The sequence below is a fragment of the Aspergillus aculeatus genome, assembly GCF_001890905.1.
Source record: "Aspergillus aculeatus ATCC 16872 unplaced genomic scaffold ASPACscaffold_12, whole genome shotgun sequence".
NCBI classification, from domain to species: domain Eukaryota; kingdom Fungi; phylum Ascomycota; class Eurotiomycetes; order Eurotiales; family Aspergillaceae; genus Aspergillus; species Aspergillus aculeatus.
The window spans coordinates 161,705-183,212 of NW_017962987.1; the positions used below are offsets into that span (position 1 = coordinate 161,705).

The window sequence follows — 21,508 nt, forward strand, 5'->3', positions numbered from 1 at the left end:
CCACATCCTTCACCTGAGTGAGATAGACCCTCTTTGAGCGAGATACCAAGATTTAGTTGTTGTTATTATTCCTCCTTCTTTTACTTTCTGTTGTGTTAAGCTGGTTCTGCTTCTGTCTGCTGTGTGAAAACTTCCATCTGGCTATAATGTGTGCAATTGTTGTTGATGGGCTTCATCTCTTTCTAGCTTTTCTTTTTTCTTTACCACCGCATGCATACTGCCTCTTTATTCTTAGTTAATATCAAACTCTACTATTTACAGAAGTGCAGCCTGCAGCCTTGAACAGAAGGGTGAATCAATGTTGGAATGAAGGGCTTATCGATGCGCCACTATCAAACGAACCAAACCAAACCAAACCACGTCACCTGACTGGGGGTCTCGACGCGCCGCCGCCGCCCGGGTTTAAGCAGTAAGTCGTGAGTGAGACGGACGGGACTGTGAGCTCATTCATCTCTTCTGCCCAGCCCCGAACGAACATACGCCCGCCCGCCCTGGCGAACGATTTCCTGTGTCTACTCAGTAACTACTAACTACCCACCATCCCGTCGATCACGCCCTTGCCCTCCCTCCGCTTGTTACATTGAGCCACCTTCTGTGCGATTTACTTTCGTGATCTCCCACGTATCATATCATATCATCACTTACGTTCCAACCGACCACAAATTCTCCCCTCTCACTGCAGAAGCGGATTCGCCGCTCCCGTCGGAACCTTGTCTTGCGCTGCGGCGCCTTTGATGGTCTTGATCCGCCGTCATGGTATCGCGAAAGCGCGCCCGCTCCGAGGTGGATGCTGCTCCGGAGCAGCCACCTGAGGAACAGGGCCTCCTTCACAAGCTGCGGAACTGCTGGGAATTTGCGAATCTCATGCAGTACATCGCCATTTTTGGAAAACCTATGAAGATTGATGAGGATTTTGGAATTGAGGTATGGGTGCATCATCCGTGCGGTTGAGGCTACCTTCATTTATTATTTTTTTTTTTGCCCGGGCTGCTCTGGTTGCTTTTCTCTTTTCCTCCGGTCGCGCTTTCTTTTCAAGCAACTGACATTTTGCGCTTCGCGTTTGCTTTCTAGGACTTAGAAAATGAGTGTATGAAGCCGGAGTCGTCAGAAAAACTCCTGGAGATCGGACTTTGTCTCCTCAAATGGGTGTCGTCGCATCGTGGCCTCACGTACGTCCCCGTCTTGGACTCATTTTACCTGTGTGTTACTGCTAACGCCATGTCCTTCTTGCTTTTAGGTTCGACAACTTCGATGAGTATACGCGGCGCCAGTACAACGCGAAGGCCCCCCATATCACGAACCCCTTTGGATATGACGAGGTTCCCAATAAGTTCTTGGAGTTCGACGTGTTCTTGAAGCTTCGCGTTCTCCACCAGCTGTCCATTTGGACTTTCTGGAACCCCGACCGCATCCGTGACAAGATGCCGGAACAGCGCGAGTTGGATCAGACACAATGGGTAGGTGCCTCCCTGCGGAGAAATTTCGTGATGCTCAAGTCGCTCACCTTTCGGGTTCCTAGCGCATTGAAGAGATAGGCTATGATCGCGATGGACGATACTATTACATCCTGGACGACAACAGACTCTATCGTCGGACCGATCCCCCGATCCCAGCACCCAAGCCGGTCAAGAGCAAGTCTAGGAGAAAGAGCGCCCGGGCGGTCAGAGCGTCCAAACGGAGAAAGGTGACTGGGGCTGACCCTGTGGAAGAGTCCGAAGACGAGAATGATAGTGCTGCGGACGGGGAAGTTTCCAAGGATCCCTTCGCAGATATGCAGTGGGAATGCATTGCTATCACCCTCTCGGACTACCGGGAATTCCTGGAGACGATTCAAAAGACCAGGGATCCCGATGAGAAGATTCTCCGTGATCGGATTGTGGAGCAGGTCCTTCCCATCATCGAAAAGGAAGAAGAGTCCCATCAGCGACAAAAGGTCAAGCGTGAGAAGGAGCTTGCTAACATGCAGCTGCTTGCGGGCGCCAAGCGTTCCAGTCGACTTGCCGGAAAGGCAGAGAAAGAGAGACAAGAGCGCGAGGCTATTGAGGCATCGCGTAAACGGGAAACCGAATTAGCCGCGGCTCTCAAGGAGGAAGAAAGACTGAAGAAGCTTGAGACAGAGAGACGCTCGCGCATCATCACTCGTGAGCAGCGTACCAAGGATCGCGAGCGCAAGCGGATTCTCCACGAGAACGAATTGCAGCGCATTGAGGAAGAGCACAAGAAGGTCGAGCGAGGCGAGAGTCGAGCATCCGAGAGACATCTCAGGGCTGAGATGGAAAGATATCGGAAGAATCTCGAAGACCTTTCCCAAGAAGATCAGTGGACATTTGATTGCTCGGGCTGCGGTGTCCACGGTCAGAACCTGGTAAGTCTCAAGCGCCGATGATAAGAAGCGTCTGCTAATCCAAGGTAGGATGATGGCTCTCATAGCGTCGCATGCGAAAAGTGCAATGTGTGGCAACACAGCAAGTGTCTTGGTATCCCCAAACACGAGGCCGAGCGCGAAGATTTCCATTTTGTCTGCGATGACTGCAAGAGGCGCGATGAGGAGGCGAAGAAGCCCAAGATTCCGCCGTTGAAATTCCGACTCGGTTCCTCAACTTCACCCTCTGGCGCTGCCGACGGCGAGCAGAAGATCAGGGACACGGAAACATCCCCCCTTCCAGCCACGAAACAAGCTCAGTCTACTGTCCCCATGCCTTCAGTCGAATCTCCTTCAAAACAGTTACCATCCCTACCACACATGATCTTTCGGACTTCCGCTCAGCCTGCCTCCTTGGCCCCAGCATCTCCCGAGCGCCGACCCTCGTCTGCGCATGCAGCGCCGTTGAGTTCCCCTCGGGCTCCATTCTCCCCGTCAAAAGGCATGAATGGCTTTACTCCGGCATCCAAGGAACTGCCCCCCAAACCTCCTTCAATGCAGCTGCCGCTTAACGGTCGTGAATCCTTCAGTGGCGGCGGCCTCTTTGGACGGCGCCCATCGTCATCTCATTCCGTACACAGCCCAACCCTTCCGTCTCCCATCCAAAACCGTCCCTCTATGTCACCGACCCAGGGCAACCGCGACGTCGGTCCGCTTGCAGGGTTTCCGCCCGTGGCATCGTCGGACCACGTGGCTCCCTGGACACCGCACGGCCAGCATCAGACTCCGCGCCCCAACACGGGCAACAGCAATGCTCAGCTGCCCCCCCTCAGCAATGGCCGACCGTCCTTCATCGCCACACCTACCGGCGGTGGTGGCAGCCGGTCGTCGCCGCCGCAGAGCTCGCACGGCGTGCCCTTCTCCGGGATTAGCCCGACCAAGCAGTCGCCCAGGCCCATGACCTCGGGCAGCATCGCCGGCGCGCCCGTCCTTCCGCCGATCCAGAAACTCGAGCCCAGCCCCAAGTTGATGGGCCGAAGCTCGCCCGACGCGCCTATCCCGCCGCCAATCAAGTGCATGACCCCGGAGCAAGAGGAGCGCCGGCAGAGGGAGAATGCCCTGCGACAACAGGCGGCGCAACTGAACGGCCAGCAATCGATCATGTCGTCGCCTTCCCTCAACCGCATCCCGCCGCTGGGACCACCTGCGGTGGCGCCGAAGCCCGGGACAACCTCTACTCAGTCTGGTCCGAATTAAAGGGCATTGGAGTCGAATGTTTTTGTTTTTGTTACATTCGCCGCCTGATACGTGCTTGCATTGGACAAAAGCGGATTGGCTCGCTAAAGCGGATCTTTGATTGTGACTACTATAAGATTCCATGACCGCTTGGACAGACCTGGCATGTTCCATTTATCCGGCAGGGGGTTGTTGTCGTCTGAAGCAGCAGGGAGGGGGTGGGCGGTGCTTCATAGATATGAGCTGACTTGGACTCGTCTTATTGTTTGCCTGCTGGACCGCTTCCACACCCCAACGCCTGTCTGTGAATGCAGCCGGATGTGTCGTTTGATACCTCCTACTACGCACATCTATCTATCTAACTGTCTCCCCGATCTTCTCACTCGTCAGAATCTTGTGTTCTGGCCTACCTACCTTGTCTTAACACGCACCTTTTTTTTTCCATATCTCATTTTACTTCGACGGGAATTGCTTGGGCTGGGTTACTGGATACAGTTTCGCCTTTTCTTTTTGTTTCCCCTTGTGCTCCGAATATCTTCTTCTGGTTTAGAGAGAGGTCAGGGCGTTGCAGGCATTCGGAATAATCAAATACAAACCATAGATGAGGGAAGGAGGGAGGGAGCATATACTGAATTTTCTTTTCGGAATAATCACACGCCACGCTTGAAGTTCGCTAGCTAGTTCAGTTCAACAGGGCCTACCTACATCTCAATCAAGAGCATTTCTGTTAGATTGAATTCCCACCAGAAAAGGAGACAAGCTCAGTCGAACCTTAATGGTCGATTTTAGGGGATCGGAATCACGGCTTCTCCCGCTCGATTAGGCCTGAAGCTTGATAGGATCGGTCCCGCTGAAGATTTTCTCAGATCGGACCATAGACTTTCAACCCATCTAGCGATCGAGAAGGGGGCAACTTTCCGCCCGCCATCTTGTGTTCTCCCCGATCTGTATACTGTGTCTACGATATTTGCGCTTTTGGTAAATGGCAGACGAATTGGTCCAGCCCGATTCATGTCAGTACTTTCGATAGTCGCTTTTCTTCGTTCCCTGCTGACAGCTTGCTCGCACTGCGAATAGTCCAGATAACTAACCAAGAACGGGGCAATAACACACCGGTTTCTGCATAAACCTTTTCCCTCTGCCTCAACACGAGTAGCCACGCAAAGTACAGAAGTGCGGACCATCTCATCTCCCCATAGGATGAGACCTGCCAAGACTGCTGCATAGCGGATGGATCAGCGGCAGGAGCAACAGCCCAGGATGAAGCGAAGCGACTTCCACGAACTGCACCTAACTATTTGTTTCTTCTTCTCGAGATAGTCACCTGACTATAGGTTGGCTATTTAGTACGGTTAACAACCCCTGCCAAGCGTCAGCAGTTTTTGGTCGCAGTCACCTGTCAAGGGTTGTGCACTAATGAAGTTGGGTCCTGGAGAAGGCAGGTCTAACATTCTGCACGTCCGTAATTGCAGGTGGCGGCAGCTAGATTGGCTTTTTCGGGGAAGGTGAAAGGACAACAGTGATGCAACGGTGAAGAGGGTGGGTGGAAAGCACTGCCGACTGGCAGAACAGGGGAGAGCAGAGCAGGAATAAGGTGGGTGGGTGGATGGAAGAAGGACGCCGCCGACGACGGGCACGATAGCAAGTCCCCTTGCCTTGCGCCTGCTTGTCTAGGCCGATCTTGTTCGTGCCTCCAGCTGTCTGGATGGGCTCTCCCATCGAAGCCCTGTTCCCCGTCTGGACTCGGTCTGTCAGGATCTCCGTCCATCCGCCATCCGGCCGCGTGTCTGTTGTCCCATCCGCCCGAAGGCCACTACGGCCCTGGCCGTGCCGACCATCCCTCCTGACCATACCATCTTGCCACTCTGACTGGTCGGCTTCAGGCGAGCTGGCAACAATTGCAGTGGAGGGGTGGGGGGCGAACGTATAAGGTAGACGAAAGGTAGACGTATCATATGCTTGTGATGCTTGTGATGCTTGTGCAGAATGAACAATAGTCCAGGGCTGTTGACTGGGCCCACCTAGAACTCCGGAGCAAACAGGTTAGTCCTCTGTTCTCTCTATCTCTGCACGGCTTTTGATGATTGGACCTTTCCCTGCTCCTTGAGAGTCCAGAATTTCATGCTGCAGATTGGCAAACAAAGGCCAGCAAATGAGACAGGGGGTGAAAGGGGATGAGAAGGGGGGAAAGAGGAGAAAAAGAAACAAGCGACGGACAAACTCATTATATGAGATGCTGCAGAAGTCCTGCAGAAAAGATACAACAGAATAGTTGCCTACTTTCTCTCTCTCTCTCTCTCCACTTTGCTGTGACCCGCTTGCTCTGTTCTTGTTTTTAGTGGTTGCTCTTTTCTCTAGAGCTGGATTTGTATGCGCATACACTGTAGTAGATGGAGAGGTTTGTATGGCTTGATTGAGAGGAGGTCTGTATGATGCACCGGAGATAGGCGTCCAGTAGTACTGATCATTTTCAATGAGAGGGAAGTTGAGCAAAACGGAAGGAGCTTAGTACTACAGACGGAAGGAAGGAGGGAAGGAAGGAGGGAAGGCAGGGTCCCTCTCGGCAAACCCATCCGACAAACTCTGCGAAAAACAATCTCATTCATTATTGCCGATCGGTAAGGGAGGAAAGGGGAAAGATCGTGCTATGTCGTATGCTCTTCGCTTAGGCACATACAGTTCATGCCTGACAATAGTTAACGTCCTCCCACGCACGGATTTCCAATCCTGGGATGTGGGGGGGTCACGCCTCGGTGTGGAGGGAGGGGGGAGAGATAAGCTAGGACTTATATATACTCATGCATATTCGATCAAGGAGGAGGTCATATTCGATATACAGTAGATATACAGGACAGCATTCTAGCTACGTCTCCTCTAAGTATACGATGGTGCAGTAGTACAGTACATATGTACAATCCACAGCAAGACCTGCATCAACAGCGTATCCTATATGTACTGCAGTGCACCTCGAGAAAAAACGAATCTACTTGCAGTCAACGTACTCCGTGGTTAGCACCCCCCTTTTTGAGGTCACTAAGTAGATTGATACATAGATAATATGCACAGTATCTTTTTTCCCACCTCCTCCTGCATGCAGCAGTAACCACCAGCACAGTGCAACCCCTCGACATAACCCTCAAAACTCCGTGCTTCGTGCTCTGCATACTCAAAATTTAGTAGGTCGTAGGTGACAGACTCTAGGTAAGGGGGGAGTATGACTTCATGCAGCGATCTCCGACTCGGAAATGTACTGCCTAATAAATCCGGCGAGCATCTGATTGGCGGCAAAATCCGGCCTGGGCATCAAACGGGTACAGACTCTTCTCGGCTAAGGCTCCAGCTGTTTAGTTTCTGTGGTTGCATTTTGCTTTTTCTCGGGGCTGATCGGTTTAGGAAGGTGTCTTATGTCCAGCAAATCTGAAGTATAAATAACAGTGTACAGTACATGACGGAAAGGAAGGAGAATGTTAGAGCCAGGGGGATGGGAGAATGGTAATAGCAGTGAGGGATGAATCATCGATGAGATACAGTCCGGTATAGAGTTAATTTTCATGTGCATACCACTCTCTGAAACTGTCTGGGTGTACAAGGTGATTGTTATCGTGTTATAGAATTTTCTCGCACCTGGAAGACAATGGGAAGGAAGGGGGAAGCATAACTTTGTGCTACTAGTGAAAAAGAAAGTCAGAGCTAGTAGTTTGGTGATTGAGTGGATTTGATGCTCGTACGATGGAAGCTTTCTGCTGCTGTTGCTCTCCTCAGCTTTGAGAAGAGACCCCCCCCCGACCAAGGTAGTCCACTAGTATTAACATGGGTAGTAGCTTCAGTAGCTCCAGAAGTGAGCTTCTCTTTTTCTTCTCTCTCTCTCTTTTTTTTTTTTTTTTTTTTTAAATCTGCTGGTCATCCAAGAATGGTATGATGGACGGGGGACAGTGATGACCTCAGCCGTCATATTCGGGAACTCGGGTTACCACCGCCCCTACCAAAAAGCAGAAAAACAGAAAAAGGAAAAGGGAGAGGAATGCCTCGTAAAACTTACTTTTTCTTCCCTCTCAAGCGAAATCCTCGATATGGAGCTCCCTCCAAACCGTGAAGGGGAGAAAATGGTCTCGACTCTCGGGTCCTTCGGAATGACCCGACTGGTGACAGCCTCGTGATTTTACTTCGTCTGGTCGACTACCGATAGACTAGAAGATAGCGTCAGAGAATTGAGGGTTAGTTAGTCTAAGACTCGAAGCGCTACATTGGCGGCAAAGCTTAGGGCTATCCGAAAGGACCGAAAAGAAAAGAAGAAAAAAAAGACAAACTATCAGTCCGGCCGAGATGGCGGCATGGCGTGGGTGATAGTATCATCGCAGGATCATAGTGGTCCCCACCCGTCACATTCCTTCGCTCCATAATTCCAATATAGGGTTACGGTAGATAAGTTAAGTTGACTTGTAGGTAGCACTTGCAGCACGCATGCTAAATTTATTGTAGGGAGGGAGGTACCACCTCTAGTGTTATGTACATACAGCACACAGTACTGAGGAATATCTATCAATGTCTGAGATTTGAGATCTGTCTCCTTTTTCTTGGTGCTTTTTTGATGTCCTTTTGCGCTCCTCTTCTCTTCAATTATTCGGTCTCGCGCAATGGAGTATGATAGGCAGGACAGGATCTCCGGATTAGAACTATGCATAGATAGCACCTCATCACACTTAAGTAGACGTAAGATTGTCAACCCATCGCATGACTTACCGAAAGGCGTGTAGCCCCAGAGCCCAGCGCAGCCCTACCTGCTTAGTAGCTCCGGTCGGGATACTACAGTACGAATAAGTTAACGCTGGCAGTCGCAGATCCGAAAACAGAGGGGGGCGCCTCTCCGGCCGCCGGTCTAACTATCCCAAGCGGGTAAACAGTCAAAATCGCCTGCGCCGCAAGTGGGGTAAAGGGTGGATAGTATGGGCTCCACATTCCTGTCTCCCCCCGGGTGGGCTTTTCGATTGGGGGCAATGTCGAAGTAACGTATCCGATGCGAAGTGGATTATCCGAATGAGTCGTGACTTGTGAATCATTTGATGCAGTGGATAAGTAGTAGTAAGTGGCGCTTGGCCCGTTCACCTAGCGTTTCATTGGCAGCCATACCCATATTTGGCTCCTCTTAATATTTTTCTGTCTCTCTAATCAATTCCTTGTTTCATGAGCTCTGGAAAAGTGATGAGGTAGTTAGTTACTTAGTTAGTCAGTGACTCCGTAGTGAACTCCTGAGAAGATAGCTAGCTATGTAATCACAGCCCTGTGCCTCTCCAGCTCCAAGCGATTGAAGTCCAGCTACAAGTGAAGGAATCTCAACTCCCTCAAACCACCTTACCAGGTACTCTACTAGTACTTCGTCTGTATGTACACCACACTCAAAACAAACATGATTACGAGCAAGAACCACTTCCTCCACAACATCTGCATATCTCCCCGCCAAAACCACCCAGAAACCCAATCGTATTCCCCCACAGAATAAACCCCGACAGTAAGTCAACAAAGTATGATTTTTATTCTGTGTGTGGCTAGCCGATGGACATGCCCAGAAACCCACGATCAAGAAGACCTCGTCCACCCGTACTCCGGTACGGCAGAAACGCCCGAACCACACACTCACGTTACCCACTACAATACACTACCAAACTCAAGCGGCTGCTGTTCCCTCATCTTTATGTGTGTGATTTCATCAGCCTTGCGCCCTGCCTCCCCTCCCTTCTTCCTCCCCCCAAGGAAAAAAAGTGTTTCGATGAGCGAGCCTCCCCCCCTCCCTCCGGCTCACTCACTGAGTTTCCTCCGAGTTTTTCTTTTCTTTTTCTTTTCTCTTATTTTATTTTTTTGTTGCTAAGGTCATTCACTCACTCTGCCTTCGCTATTCCCTACTCGATTCAGGCTTAGCTACGGTAATTATTGATTAGGTCCAATAGGTGAACAGACGGTAGGCTACTCCGTAGACAGATACTGTACAGAGATAACCACCAATTCCCGCGGAGAAACAGTGTCCATCACAATTGACCGACGACAACAAGAATCTCATGAACAACCTCACAGACACTATATCTGGATAAGGTAGATGGGACATTGGGGGTTACGAGATTAGGCAGATTAACGCGCTGTGATATTACGTGGAGGCGTGCGACGATCTACGTCGAGAAAGTTTGAGGGGAAGGGAAGGGGGGAGAGGGGAGCGAGGAAGAATTGACCTAGAAGACTGGGGCTGGGTGTCTGATCGCGCGCGAGTCTCTGGGAAGTTTTAGCTTAATATTGGTCCGCATCAAGTATTCCGTACGATGTTTCTAAATAGATGGATGGAACGAAAGAAGTGGTGAGATTGGACGAAACGGCCAATCTCCCACAACCTAACTACTAGTGCTCTATACACTATTTAATGATCAGCTACACATGCAGGAGAGGTAGAGAGAAAGAGAGAGGGGGGGAGAAGAAAAGCATAAAATAAGATTTATCGGGTGATTCATTTACGCCACTCTGGACGCCTGGAGAAAGCACAGGCGAACCGTGAGCGCACTTACACGTACTACTACTCTTCTGCCTCAGTCGATGTCGTCGTCTAGGCAGGCTATGAACTGCAGAGGAAGTCGTATGTAGTTTAGAGCTTTCAAGGCTCTCCTCGTGGGATGGGGGTAGGTACGATGTTGAATGCGTACTCCGTAGAGGATGGGGATAGGGTTGCGTTGGGAGTCAAAAGTCATCTGGGCTGCCGTGCCTTGGCTTGGGCGAGAGAGGGGGCTAGACTGCTGTTACTTCTCGCGAGGTACTGATCTTGAACAGGGAGATGTGGAAGTACTGCGCCTCCCCCGACTTCCCGTCCATAAGGAGTTCGTATGGGCGTCCGTACAGGGCTTGGGGGCAGAGAAGAGGCCCTCACCCCCCAGACTTCAGACTAAAGTAGCATGCGTCAGTCAGCTATGCATTTTATTCAAGACATAATGATGATCATGAATGCTCCCCCATTCTCCACACCCACACTGGTGCAAAATGCCTGACGGCCGGGAGTCTTTTACGAATGAAATGCAAATTAGTTACTTCGGAGGGGGGGATGGGGGGTTGATCATACCTCGTAAGGCATCTTGCGCGCTTTACGAAGACCATTCAATTGGGTAGACACCCTTGCATGCCGAGGAAGCTGGACTGCTGGGGACTGGCCAAGGGCTGAGTGTACTCGATACGGCAGTTTCCCCAACTTTTGCGCGGCACACGAGGTAACAGTCTATTCCTCGCACCCGACATTGACGAATCATTGACTCAATGAATCTTGGGGTGCTTTAAGGTTCTGGGCGAGCCCTGCGTACCTCTATCTGTGCGGCACTGATGCCATGACTTTGGTAGAGCACCGGGATTTGGTATGGAGGTCGTGTCGAAGGGCTTGTGCTTTTAATTGCGGTCCGGATATGGGCACGGGAAGCGAAAAGGAAGTACCAACTTGACGGTTAGCCCTGGAAAAGAGGATGCAGTGGCTATGCCTGAGGCTCATTGTGGCTGCCACTGATGGACTCCGGATCACCACCCCTGCCATCGTTGTGGAGTCAGTCATCGACCTATGACTCGTTACATTACTTATCTTGAGCAAGTCCTGATGTCAGTATACTTGTCCAGTGGACGGTCTTCCTGTGCCTAGCGAGATCAGAGCAGTAAAGTGATGACTGCTATGTGGTGTGGTTTATGCACTTAACCGAATTCAGATTCCTAGCAATAGCTCCTTCCCCTATGAATTCGAGAGGAGAGTAGAGTCGTTTGTCGACGCGTACTTCGTACCTGGGCCCCACCATGTGGTGTCCACTTGGGAAATTGCTACTCCATGTAGGTTGAAGCAGCATCAGTTAACTAATCTCACGAATAGGGCAACCGCGACGAGTTACCTACTAGGACTTTTGAGGCGATGAAAGCCCAACTGCATTGAGTAGTTTCATGGCATTTGATCATCTCCAGCGCGGCGATAGCCGCCCCTGAAACCATTCAGACAAACCAATGGTAGCCCATGCCGTTGCGTGACACGCTCGAAACATCCCCAGGCTTAGTACAACTAGTCGAAGCTTCTTGCCTGTGTAGTAATTTACCTAGTACTAAGTTACGTTAGTAGCTAGGGCCAGGGCCTTCTCATCGGAGGCCTAAGCTAAACGCTTTTCCGATCGATCAGTTTATGACATCCACTTTAGCAATTTAGGCTAGGGGTTCGCCGGCTGGTTCATTTCCACTGTCCACCCAGTTCTCAGCGATAGGGGCTTAATTGTGATGATCAAGTGGAGTCTTGCCGAAAGAAGCCAAGGCTCAAAAACCCTTCCGCTCTAAACGCAACCGTCAGGTCTGGGCTTTCGTACTGACAGGTTCTGTACGGAGTAGCACGAAGTCGGAGGTTCCAACACTCCGACAGCCCGTTGCAACGACTGTGGCAGATGGAACATCACTTCTCGCTTGTTGAACTCATCAAGATCGATAAGCTCCTAGGTACCTCCGTACTGTATCAGGATTGTTCGGTGGACAACGTGGGCCGTACAGTACTTTCGTCTTCTGCTGTCGATCATCATAATTCAAGATTCAATGATCGGCTCGACCAGCTAAGTCAGTAAACTACACCGGCCGTTACAGGTCTCTGATCCACGCAACGTACAGTACATCAATATCTGTAGCGAAAGAGCCTTTTGTATCGTCGGCACCATGCGGATGAAGCTACCCTGTAGCGCTGATCGTGGGGGGCGATAGTCACTGGTCTCGTCTGTTCCAATTTGACATCTAGATGACCCCTCAGAGGTGTGCTGAGCACGAGCTCCACCCACGTTTTCGGGGGGATGTGGTGGAAACAAACTGTTGGACTGTGCTGAGTGGAGTTACCGGGCAATTCCCGAGTGGGGGAAAGGAAGAGGCCCTACGACTCCGTCCACCGCGACATCCTGTTATGACGCCCGGATTCAGTGAAATCCTCCATCGGTTTGAGCTACTAACAGTGACATCAACTTTACTGCTGCTGCTACTTGTGCTGCCTGTCTCCACCCGTGAACGGTAAGCGATAGACTTTGTATGAGGCCGCCTGATGCCTTAAAAATCGTGCTATCAGCTAATGTCCGCTCAATGACTGCCTCGGTGCTCGCACTTTAGGTACCTAGGCTGAGAGAGGTAGAGGAACAGTAGAAGGAAAAGTGACCAACCGGACCATTCTTACCCCCATGCGGCCCATCCGAAATAAGCGCCAGATATGCGGTTGGATGCAATGTGATTCAACGGTTGGTGTCATGATTGACCGACAATCCCCATGTTTTGAGCCACGTTTTGGATCCTAGTCCGCTTGTCCACATGTTTTTTTTGTATTTGCAACATGTCGGTAAGGATTTGAACCCGACAAGCCCGACTATGTCGGTGAGTGAAAGGTACAGTGCAGCATCAGTTAGCGGCTTGGTGACTCGACCGGCAAACGCCCCAAAAAAGCCCTGCCGCCGCCATAGGTATCGGCACGGTTCGCAAGGATGCTAGCAATGTTAATGCATAGCACGTATATACCATCATCTTCCAGACTGGTGTGAAACCTGTCCTGTGACTCGTAGTAAGTTCGACGGCTCCTGACTGATCGTCGGTCCTCGCAGAAGCCATGCGCCCCAAGCCATTTCGGAGATATTCGTGATCTTGGTTGGACCCCGGTAGTCGTCAGAGGGGCCCTGCCGCTCCATTCTTGTTTTAGGTTTACTATAGAACTTCCCTGATTTCCAGAGTGCGCACTCGCAAGATGATGAAACGGCACTAGGGCTAGAATAAAGAAGCATCGAAGTAGGAGGTTATGAAACAGACAAAGGTGAACGGGCTTGGTGTAGTAGGGAGACACAAAAGTGACGGAACCCAAGCAGAAGATTGCTGTTATTCTTAGATGGCAACTGCCGGATTGAGAAGGACCTCTTTCACGCTGCGCTCGGTACCATCTCCATACTCACAGGAGGACATTCGCCTGGTATGATAGATTAAGTAAGTAATGTACGTAACTTATCTTGAGAGCTGTGTAGGGCTTGGAACAACATATGGAGACTCATCTGGTCGCATCGAACATATTGCCAAGGCCCTAAGCCTATTGCAATGTGTCATAAATGTTACCTACCGTCTTTCAGCTGCACCAGGAAACGAATGGAAATGGGGAAGGGGCAAGAGTTGGAAGGGAGAGGGCAAAGTGGCGGGGAAGAGCAGCCTTCGTGGCCGGCGGTGTTTGCTACCGGACTTGGGAAAGCGTGCCTTCTAGTGTCAACTTTGTAGACTTCCAGAAGCCCTTGGAACGCGTAGGAGAGTTTGGAACTATGAAGGTTTGTGTTAATTTTCACCATGAGCCAAGCAATCCTTGTGCCAATCCCTCTCATATCTATATATCTTAGGGCGATTCGGAGGCTCAGCTTGCAGATGACCCTACCTAAACCGGAAAGGGAGATCAAAGGCGTCCGAGGAAGGAAGAAGTTATAGCGGCCGATTGAAACCTCTACCATACTGAAAAAAAAGTCGTCCAATCAACTTGCATAACACAATGTTCGCGAGCACTTCCTTGCGCAAAGTGTCTAGGAAAAGTCTCTATTTTAATTGCTCACGCCTTCACTCACATGGTATGTGGTAGTGCATGCAGCAAACCGACCCCTGATCGACGACAGCCGATAAGATAACACGCTGCTGCTGCTGCTGCTGTTCAGGCTTCCCCTTGTGGACTGGGAACAAGGAATGAACAAACTCTCATCAATTAGGGTACGTCCTTGCCAATGTTCCTGCGCCCGGGAAGGGTCAGGTTTCTCGAAGACGGGCTGTGGACAAAGAACTCTGCCCCGAGCGAACCTGGGTCCCTGGGCGAGTCTGGGTTTCTGCGCAAGCCATTGAGGCATCTTCAGAGGGCCGTCGAACCTAGTTTCAACCCACGGTGCGGGATAGTCGTCGATCATGTTAGCAAGTTACTCCTTGGCGGTGTTGAATCCATCTGATGCTGAAGCCAGTACCGTAGAATATCTCCGACCAAGTCATGGGATGGACAAGGAGAGTATAGTAATGTTGCTGGTGAAAGCGGGGATTGCCCAGCTGGGATCGATGATCTATGGTTGCAGCCGATCCTAATTCAGGCACTAGGCTTAATTTTGCTAGCAATTGCATGCACCTGGGCACCTGGGCGGCCAGCCTTTTGCAGCATGCTATACCTCCAGGGTTGTGTTACTGTCTTTGACCATGTTGTTGGTACGACAACACAGCCAGTAACGAGCTGAGAGGTTGAAGACTCCAGATTTCCCCAGAGCCGTGTTGGAACAGGGGTTTGATACGAATGAAGAGCCCACCACTGTTCATCGTTATGTTTGTGGTCTGGAGAGACGAGCCCAAGGCAGCGACACGTGACCGAATCGTATCCGACTGACAGGAAAGGGCCAGGCCAAGCGAAGGCACGACTGAGTTGGCTCGGGAACCATAAGATGAACAAGCAATCGCTGGATTCCACATTGTGCCAAGCTGCAATCAATTCATGCAGCGTGCAGTCCCAATTGTCTTGTCAAGAAAGCCATGTCAAGAAAGCCATCAGCAGACTAGTGGAAATGCAAGCAGCTTCTTGCGTACTACAGTACTGCTGTCACGTCACTACCCATAATCGGTATACTTGAATCCTCTTACAAGTAGTCACGGTGTATGACTCGGGCTTTTCTATCGAGAGGTCCTCGAAACCTCTTGAATGTAGCATTCTGATATAGACAAGTAGTGAACGAGCTGAGCTCACCAATTCATGATCTTTAGGAACGGCTGCCTACCTCACCACCCACTGAATCGACTAGGCCCAGTCTACGACACGAACTCGCGCCAGAGGAGTCGCATTTGCTTGCAAGTGAGTATGGTATGAGGACTTGATAGTTAACTTGCTGGTAGTCATATAATGTACTCGTAAGTAACGGGAACTGGGTTGGGCGGGCGGGGGTTACCCTGATGCGGAGACCATTGCCCGGGCGGCCGAAGCGTTTTCCAGTTACCCACTGCACTTGCTACTTACCTAGACCCTTTCAGTACATGACGCTAGTGCGGTCCAGTCACCCGTGGTCAGCTGAAGCCAATGTCTACTAGGTAATTTCCGGCTAATACAGCCTCCAATGGCTCTGCCAATTGGTATCTCGTGGCGCAAGGCAGTATCCGTGGGTCTTGAGTGTGCCATGTCTGGATGTCATTTTGGGATGATAGGTAGGTGGTATTCAGTGAGTATTGTGTTGAATGTCAGTAGGACGAGGGGCAGGGGAGAGAGTGCATGTGTGTGTATGTGCTCTAACGGTGGTCGATAGTGAAGTCCAGAGTACTGTACATATACCACTATCAACTTCACTCAGAAGTTTTGAGGTAAACAAAATAGTCCAAAATGGCGCGTACAAGACTTGTAAAAAGGGGTAAAGGGGACCGTTCAGGGTCATTGACGTTGGTATCGTTTACCCAAGCTTTCCGTCTGGAGACGATGTAATTTTTGCTCTGTTTGGGCTTGGCACTTTCTTCCTCTTCGCGCCCGAGCCCAACTTACGTCCGGCTGTCCCATTGGTCTTCTCCCTATCACTCGACAGTTACGGATCTCTCTCGGTTAGGTAGATAGGTATGCCGACAGGCAGTGAGTGACATTTGCATCCAACGGGTCTCCAGGTCTGATTCCAGCAATGTCGTATATACGGTCCAATGATCACCACCACAGATGGTTTGCCCCATTTGATGTGCTTGGCTGATCTCCCGGTACGGCCGAAAAGAGCCAAGAGAAAAGGACGACCGACTAGCTGACACGATTGTGTTGGGGTCATGATTGACGGCCATATGGGCGCTGATTCGTGTTGAGCGGCCAAGGACACAGAGGGCCCCTCATCTATGTATGTCTAGCCCTTTTAGTGGACTTGAGGCGCTGGACCTGGGTATAGGAAGCTCGCAGTAAAAAGCTCCGTGTCGGTAGTATGTGCAACTCGGTAGATGATCTGATGATGGTCGGGAAGCCGGGGACTAGGCGATCCATGGGTGCTGCCTTTTAGCATCGGGGTCTAGTATCGGTGCGGGCAACAATTTACACTGGGTATGATGACGTTGAGGAACGGAGGGTGTCTGGGGAAGCTCCTGAGTTGTAACGGGCTCCACATCGGACAATCCGAGCCCACTTCCATGGTTAATTCTGGTGGATTGTGGTCGAAGTTGATCATTGAGATATCAAAAGATGAGAGATAGATAGAGAACGAGGAAAGGAAGCAGAGACAGAGTGTGAGTAAGTGTGTATATTTTTGAGGAGAAAGTCCAGACCAAATGGGACGATTTTTGAATGTACAAGTGCATCTTCCTACTAGGCAGTGTCTATCAATTTCGGATCGGTAACTTAACTCCGCCGCCTGCCTCCGCCGCTAGTCTCTGTGGTCGCTGCTAGGCTACTAACTTGGCATGTCACGAAGAGCAGATATGGATCTCCCTCTGGCCCCGATCGATTTGTGGACATCCTATATCGTTTCTTTCCCTCCACTTTCCTTCTTGCTTGCTAAGTTTTGCAGCTGCATAGTAACTACGAAGGGAGAAACTCTTCAGTGTCATGAAGAGTGATCGAGCTATCTCCTCGGGCTAGCTTCCAGCTCCACACCTGGCTGGCAGACTGGACCTTTTACCCGATTAGGCCGGCAGCAATGATGACTACTACATACATAGTACGGAGTAGGTACCAGAGGTAAGGTACCAGAGGTACCATTCATCCCATAATCTTCCGGCATGTCACCTTGTCTGGGGCTCCCAAAGTCAGAATGGATCTCCAGAGAGATACATTCATACATACATACATACATACATACATACATACATACATACATACATACATACATACATACATACATACATAGTACATACCTTACTCCACCCGAGTCGATCGTACTAATGGACGACGGGTGGGCCAAGTAGCTTGCCTGGACGTTAGACTGTCACTATCGTCATTGCCTTCTCCAATCTTAATTTCGCATTTGATTTGATCCTCATTTCCAAATTATTATTTCTCTTCCACCAAAATTTAATTTTCAGCCTAATTCACTACTACAGTAAGTACTGTACGGCCATCGAGCTGGCTGCAATAGTCGATCAACCGTTTAATTCTTTCAGTAATCACAATACATAACAGCAGCCAACTTGCCTTGGTCATTTGATTTGACTGATGTCCAGCAGCCATGGCCCGCCGGTAACAAGCAACAATAGCAAATCCCCAATCGTTCCTGTCAGATGCAGGGCCGCATTTAGTAACCTCCCTGTCTCGGGCAAGATCTCAGAACTCTCAACCCCTCCCTCTATTCCCCTCGCCTTCCCCTCCATCCAGGTGAAGAGGGGACCTAGTTTTGGCACAAAGAGATGGCTTAAAGAAGCAATACGAGAGAAGACTGAACCGAAGGTGTGAAGAAGATGGGGACTACCTGAGGTCCCATCCCAAAATAATCATCTGTCTTGCATTCAGAAAGTTAACAATTCTGTGTCTTTCCTCATGATGAGGAATAGAAAGAAGTGAATGAATACAAAGATAATGCATGGCAATCAAAAGAGAAAAAATTAAAGGACATCCAGCATGCTAATCAATCAAAAATAACTACCACATCAAAATAATGAAATTGAGCAAAGAAACAAAAAAAACCCAATATAAAAAAAATAAAACCATCCTGTCAAATTAAAACTAAATAAATTCAGTTGAGGTAAAGACAGCACACCAATGAGCCGTGCAATCAAACCAAATCCCATGGTGCGAAAACAGTAGGGAAAAGAAATTCCAAAGAAGAGGCATCCATGTCTCTCCCAGTCCCAGCAGACTGGAACAAAGACGGCACTATCCCAGAAGCAAACCCCCGTGCCAACATGGGTTTGGGACAGTGTCGCCGCCAGCACCTTCAAGCAGTCTCAGGGTTTCAGCCGCTGGGGATCCCATGGCTGTCTTCCCCATCTAGAACTTCCACCTTGCGATGTCTATCCCGCTTTAAATCACTTGATATCCACTTCCCACGACTTCCTCTCTCTTCTTCGTCCCCTCCCCCTCTTCATACCAAGTGTCTTTGATCTTCACTCTGCTCTGGAATCAACGCAGTCTGCACTGACAGCTTGTACAAGTAACTACCCGGTGATCCGCCACCCGTCCCTTGTGGTGCATCAACAACTAGTTGATGGTGAATTAAGATTATCATCGATAATCACTAGCTCCTACTTGTCCTTCTCTTTCGCATCCACCTTCAACGATTTCTTCTTGCATCCTTGCAAGAACTTCCTTGATCATCTGTCTCATTCAACTTGTGTTTTGAGACCTGCTATTGTTGTCTTTGACTGTTCATTCATCTATTCGCTCCTCCCCTCCCCCGCCACTATTCAGTTCATTCAGAACAAGACCACTTGCTTTATTTATTTGGTCTCCATTCTTCTTTTCTTCTTCTCCTCCTTCTTCTCTTCCTTCCTCCCTTCAACTTTTTCTCTCAATTCATCAATCTCCTTAGTATTCAAGACACTTGATCATTTCCGTCAAATGCGAATGTGTTCGAGACTTGCTCTCAGATGCAGAATCCCTCCCCCCACTGAGTAAACGACTGGCTGGTGTCCCTTGCACCTCACTGCGCCTTGCCCGCCTATTAGGCGTAATCAACATCCACTTTCCCCACAACTCATTCCACTGGAGCAACATACAAGCTCACCCTTTCTGAGACCTGAAAAGACGATCTTGGTCTCATCCTCTTCCTCCAGCGTCCCCTGCAAGCTCTTCCAATCAACTATCCTGCGTGGGTCCCTGGCGGACTTTGCGCTGGGCTTCCACCCCCTACTCAGCCAAATTCCCATTCCTTGCCTCATATTAAAACCTCATCATGGCTAGCGCTACCAGAGTCATTCGTGGCCAGCCACCCTCGCCGCCCGAATCGACGGATCAGAACACGGTGGCTGATGCTAACCAAGACTTCCATGGTATACTTTCGCCCAATTTCGGACAGCCTGAGCATTTTTCGGCTGCAGACCTTCATACAAACCATGTTCCAAGCGAGGTGAAATACGACGCTGCATCATTTGTAAGTTCACAGCTATCTATCTTATGCTCGCTGGGCAGGCACTAACCCAGCTTCAGGATTATCTTTCCCCCCCTTCTTCACAGTTTGTATCTAATGACTATCCGCGAAACATATCATTGCATCATCCGGTTGGTCGTCCCTCCGCTTGATAACCCTTTCGTTGATCACTAATATTACTTAGATCGACACGCCACCACACACAGCAGACGACTGTCATGTTCCTGGAAGCCTGAGTTCGGCACCGCATTGGTCATCGCCTCAGAGTCAGAGACAGCTCCCTAGACCAAGGGTCGCCAGGCCTCCCAGAATGCGGCGCAAGGATCGGAAGTTGAAGGACCGAGAGTCCAGACCTCATGTTGACAAGCCGCTGAGCGAGTTGACCAAGCACTTGACACATATCCCAATCAAGGACATGGAAAGTTGGGTGCATCGCTCCATAGAAACTCGACGCCAGGAAGTCGCGAAGAAAAATGGCAAGATTGCCCGCCCGATGAACTCATTCATGCTCTACCGGTCTGCATTTGCGGAGCGAGCAAAAGAATGGTTCTCGCAAAACAACCACCAGGTGGTCTCTGAAGCTGCCGGTGATAGCTGGAAACTGGAGTCTGCCGAGATTCGTGGGAAGTACGAGCATTTGGCGACTGTTGAGAAGGCCAACCATTTGAAAGCACATCCCGGCTACAAGTTCTCCCCGGCAAAGGATAAGAAGAAACGGGCGGGTGTCGACGATGATGGTAATCTGGCAAATACTCCTGATTCTAGCCCAGCTCTGCTACAAAGCCATGGCATGAGCTCGTCAGAGGTGGAGAGCAGTGGTTGGGGCAGCCGTGACTCTACTCCCTTTGACTTTGCGGAACACGGCTTGCCTGCAGACTCTTATTTTGTTTCGTCTTCACCTTGGCACGCAACTCGGGGCTTCATGCCAGGCTACATGCCTTCCTCTGACCCATCTCCGTACCTCCTTCACTCGACACAACCGGGCTACATGTCTCACCATGACGACTTTCGGTTCAGGCGGCCGAGTTTCCAGGACATCTCGTACAACTCATCAACTTCTCTGGCAGGACTGCCAGGAGCGTCTCACCATGACCTCCTCCAGCCCGCCAGCTCTGCTTCTACTCCGGGAAGCGGTCAGCTAGACCCCCAGCTTCTGACTCTCCCAAACGAACTTCCGCGTGCCAATCAAATGTATAGCGTCCATCAGCCATTGTGGCCTGATGCATCGACAGTCAACGGTTATGTTCCCATGACAACATCGATGCCGCCAAGCTCAGTCGCCTATCAGGCGAGCTCAGCCTACTCATCGGCATCAGACATCCAACACCTAGAAGGTCGCGACACATGGGATTCGCCCAATGATGCCAAAGTGGAGGGCTCTGGTGGCGACCTCAACTCCTGGATGTCATACTGAGATCCATGTTCGACTCACTCTAAAGCGTGAAGACTCTGTTATTGTCACGATCTCAAAGGTCGAGATGTTTTCTTGCCCTGTCTCTCAGCGCGGTGGATATCTGTTTGAAACCAGAGTTGTTGTTCGGAGTTTCGGGGCGCTAATATACATGGTGGCTTGGGACTTGTCGATTTGTATCTTCGATTTTCTTGTTGTTTCCGGGCAAATGTCCTGTCTGGGGTATTGAGTCACATTTGGCTGGCGTTTTCCGGGCTTCTTGGCTTTTGCTTATGGGTGGCAGTTTCGTTTGATCAATACGTTTTGATACCTGGTGACGGAACATACTTATGCACCGGTGTTCTTCCTTGAGTTTAGAATAGTTGGCAATCTACATGACCAGATGCAATTCAAAGTGCTTGATTCAGAGCAAGACTTAACAATTTTCCTAAATTTCTGGTACATGCGCAGATGAAACATTACTTTTGA

The 21,508-nt window shown here is 50.2% G+C and overlaps 2 protein-coding genes across 2 annotated transcripts; both read left to right on the plus strand.

Annotated features, from left to right (window-relative positions):
- Positions 1-753: 753 nt before the first annotated feature.
- ASPACDRAFT_45143 (putative PHD finger domain protein) lies at positions 754-3,619 on the plus strand (the record flags this gene model as incomplete). Its single annotated transcript, XM_020201556.1, has 5 exons — positions 754-924; positions 1,072-1,169; positions 1,238-1,457; positions 1,520-2,365; positions 2,414-3,619. 5 exons carry the CDS (start codon positions 754-756, stop codon positions 3,617-3,619), a joined length of 2,541 nt encoding a protein of 846 aa, XP_020054184.1.
- Positions 3,620-19,434: 15,815 nt separating this feature from the next.
- On the plus strand, positions 19,435-21,043 carry ASPACDRAFT_45145 (HMG-box domain-containing protein; the record flags this gene model as incomplete). The annotated part of the gene is made up of 2 exons (XM_020201557.1): positions 19,435-19,632; positions 19,814-21,043. The coding sequence occupies 2 exons, from the start codon at positions 19,435-19,437 to the stop codon at positions 21,041-21,043; spliced, it is 1,428 nt and encodes a 475-aa protein (XP_020054185.1).
- Between the last annotated feature and the right edge of the window lie 465 nt (positions 21,044-21,508).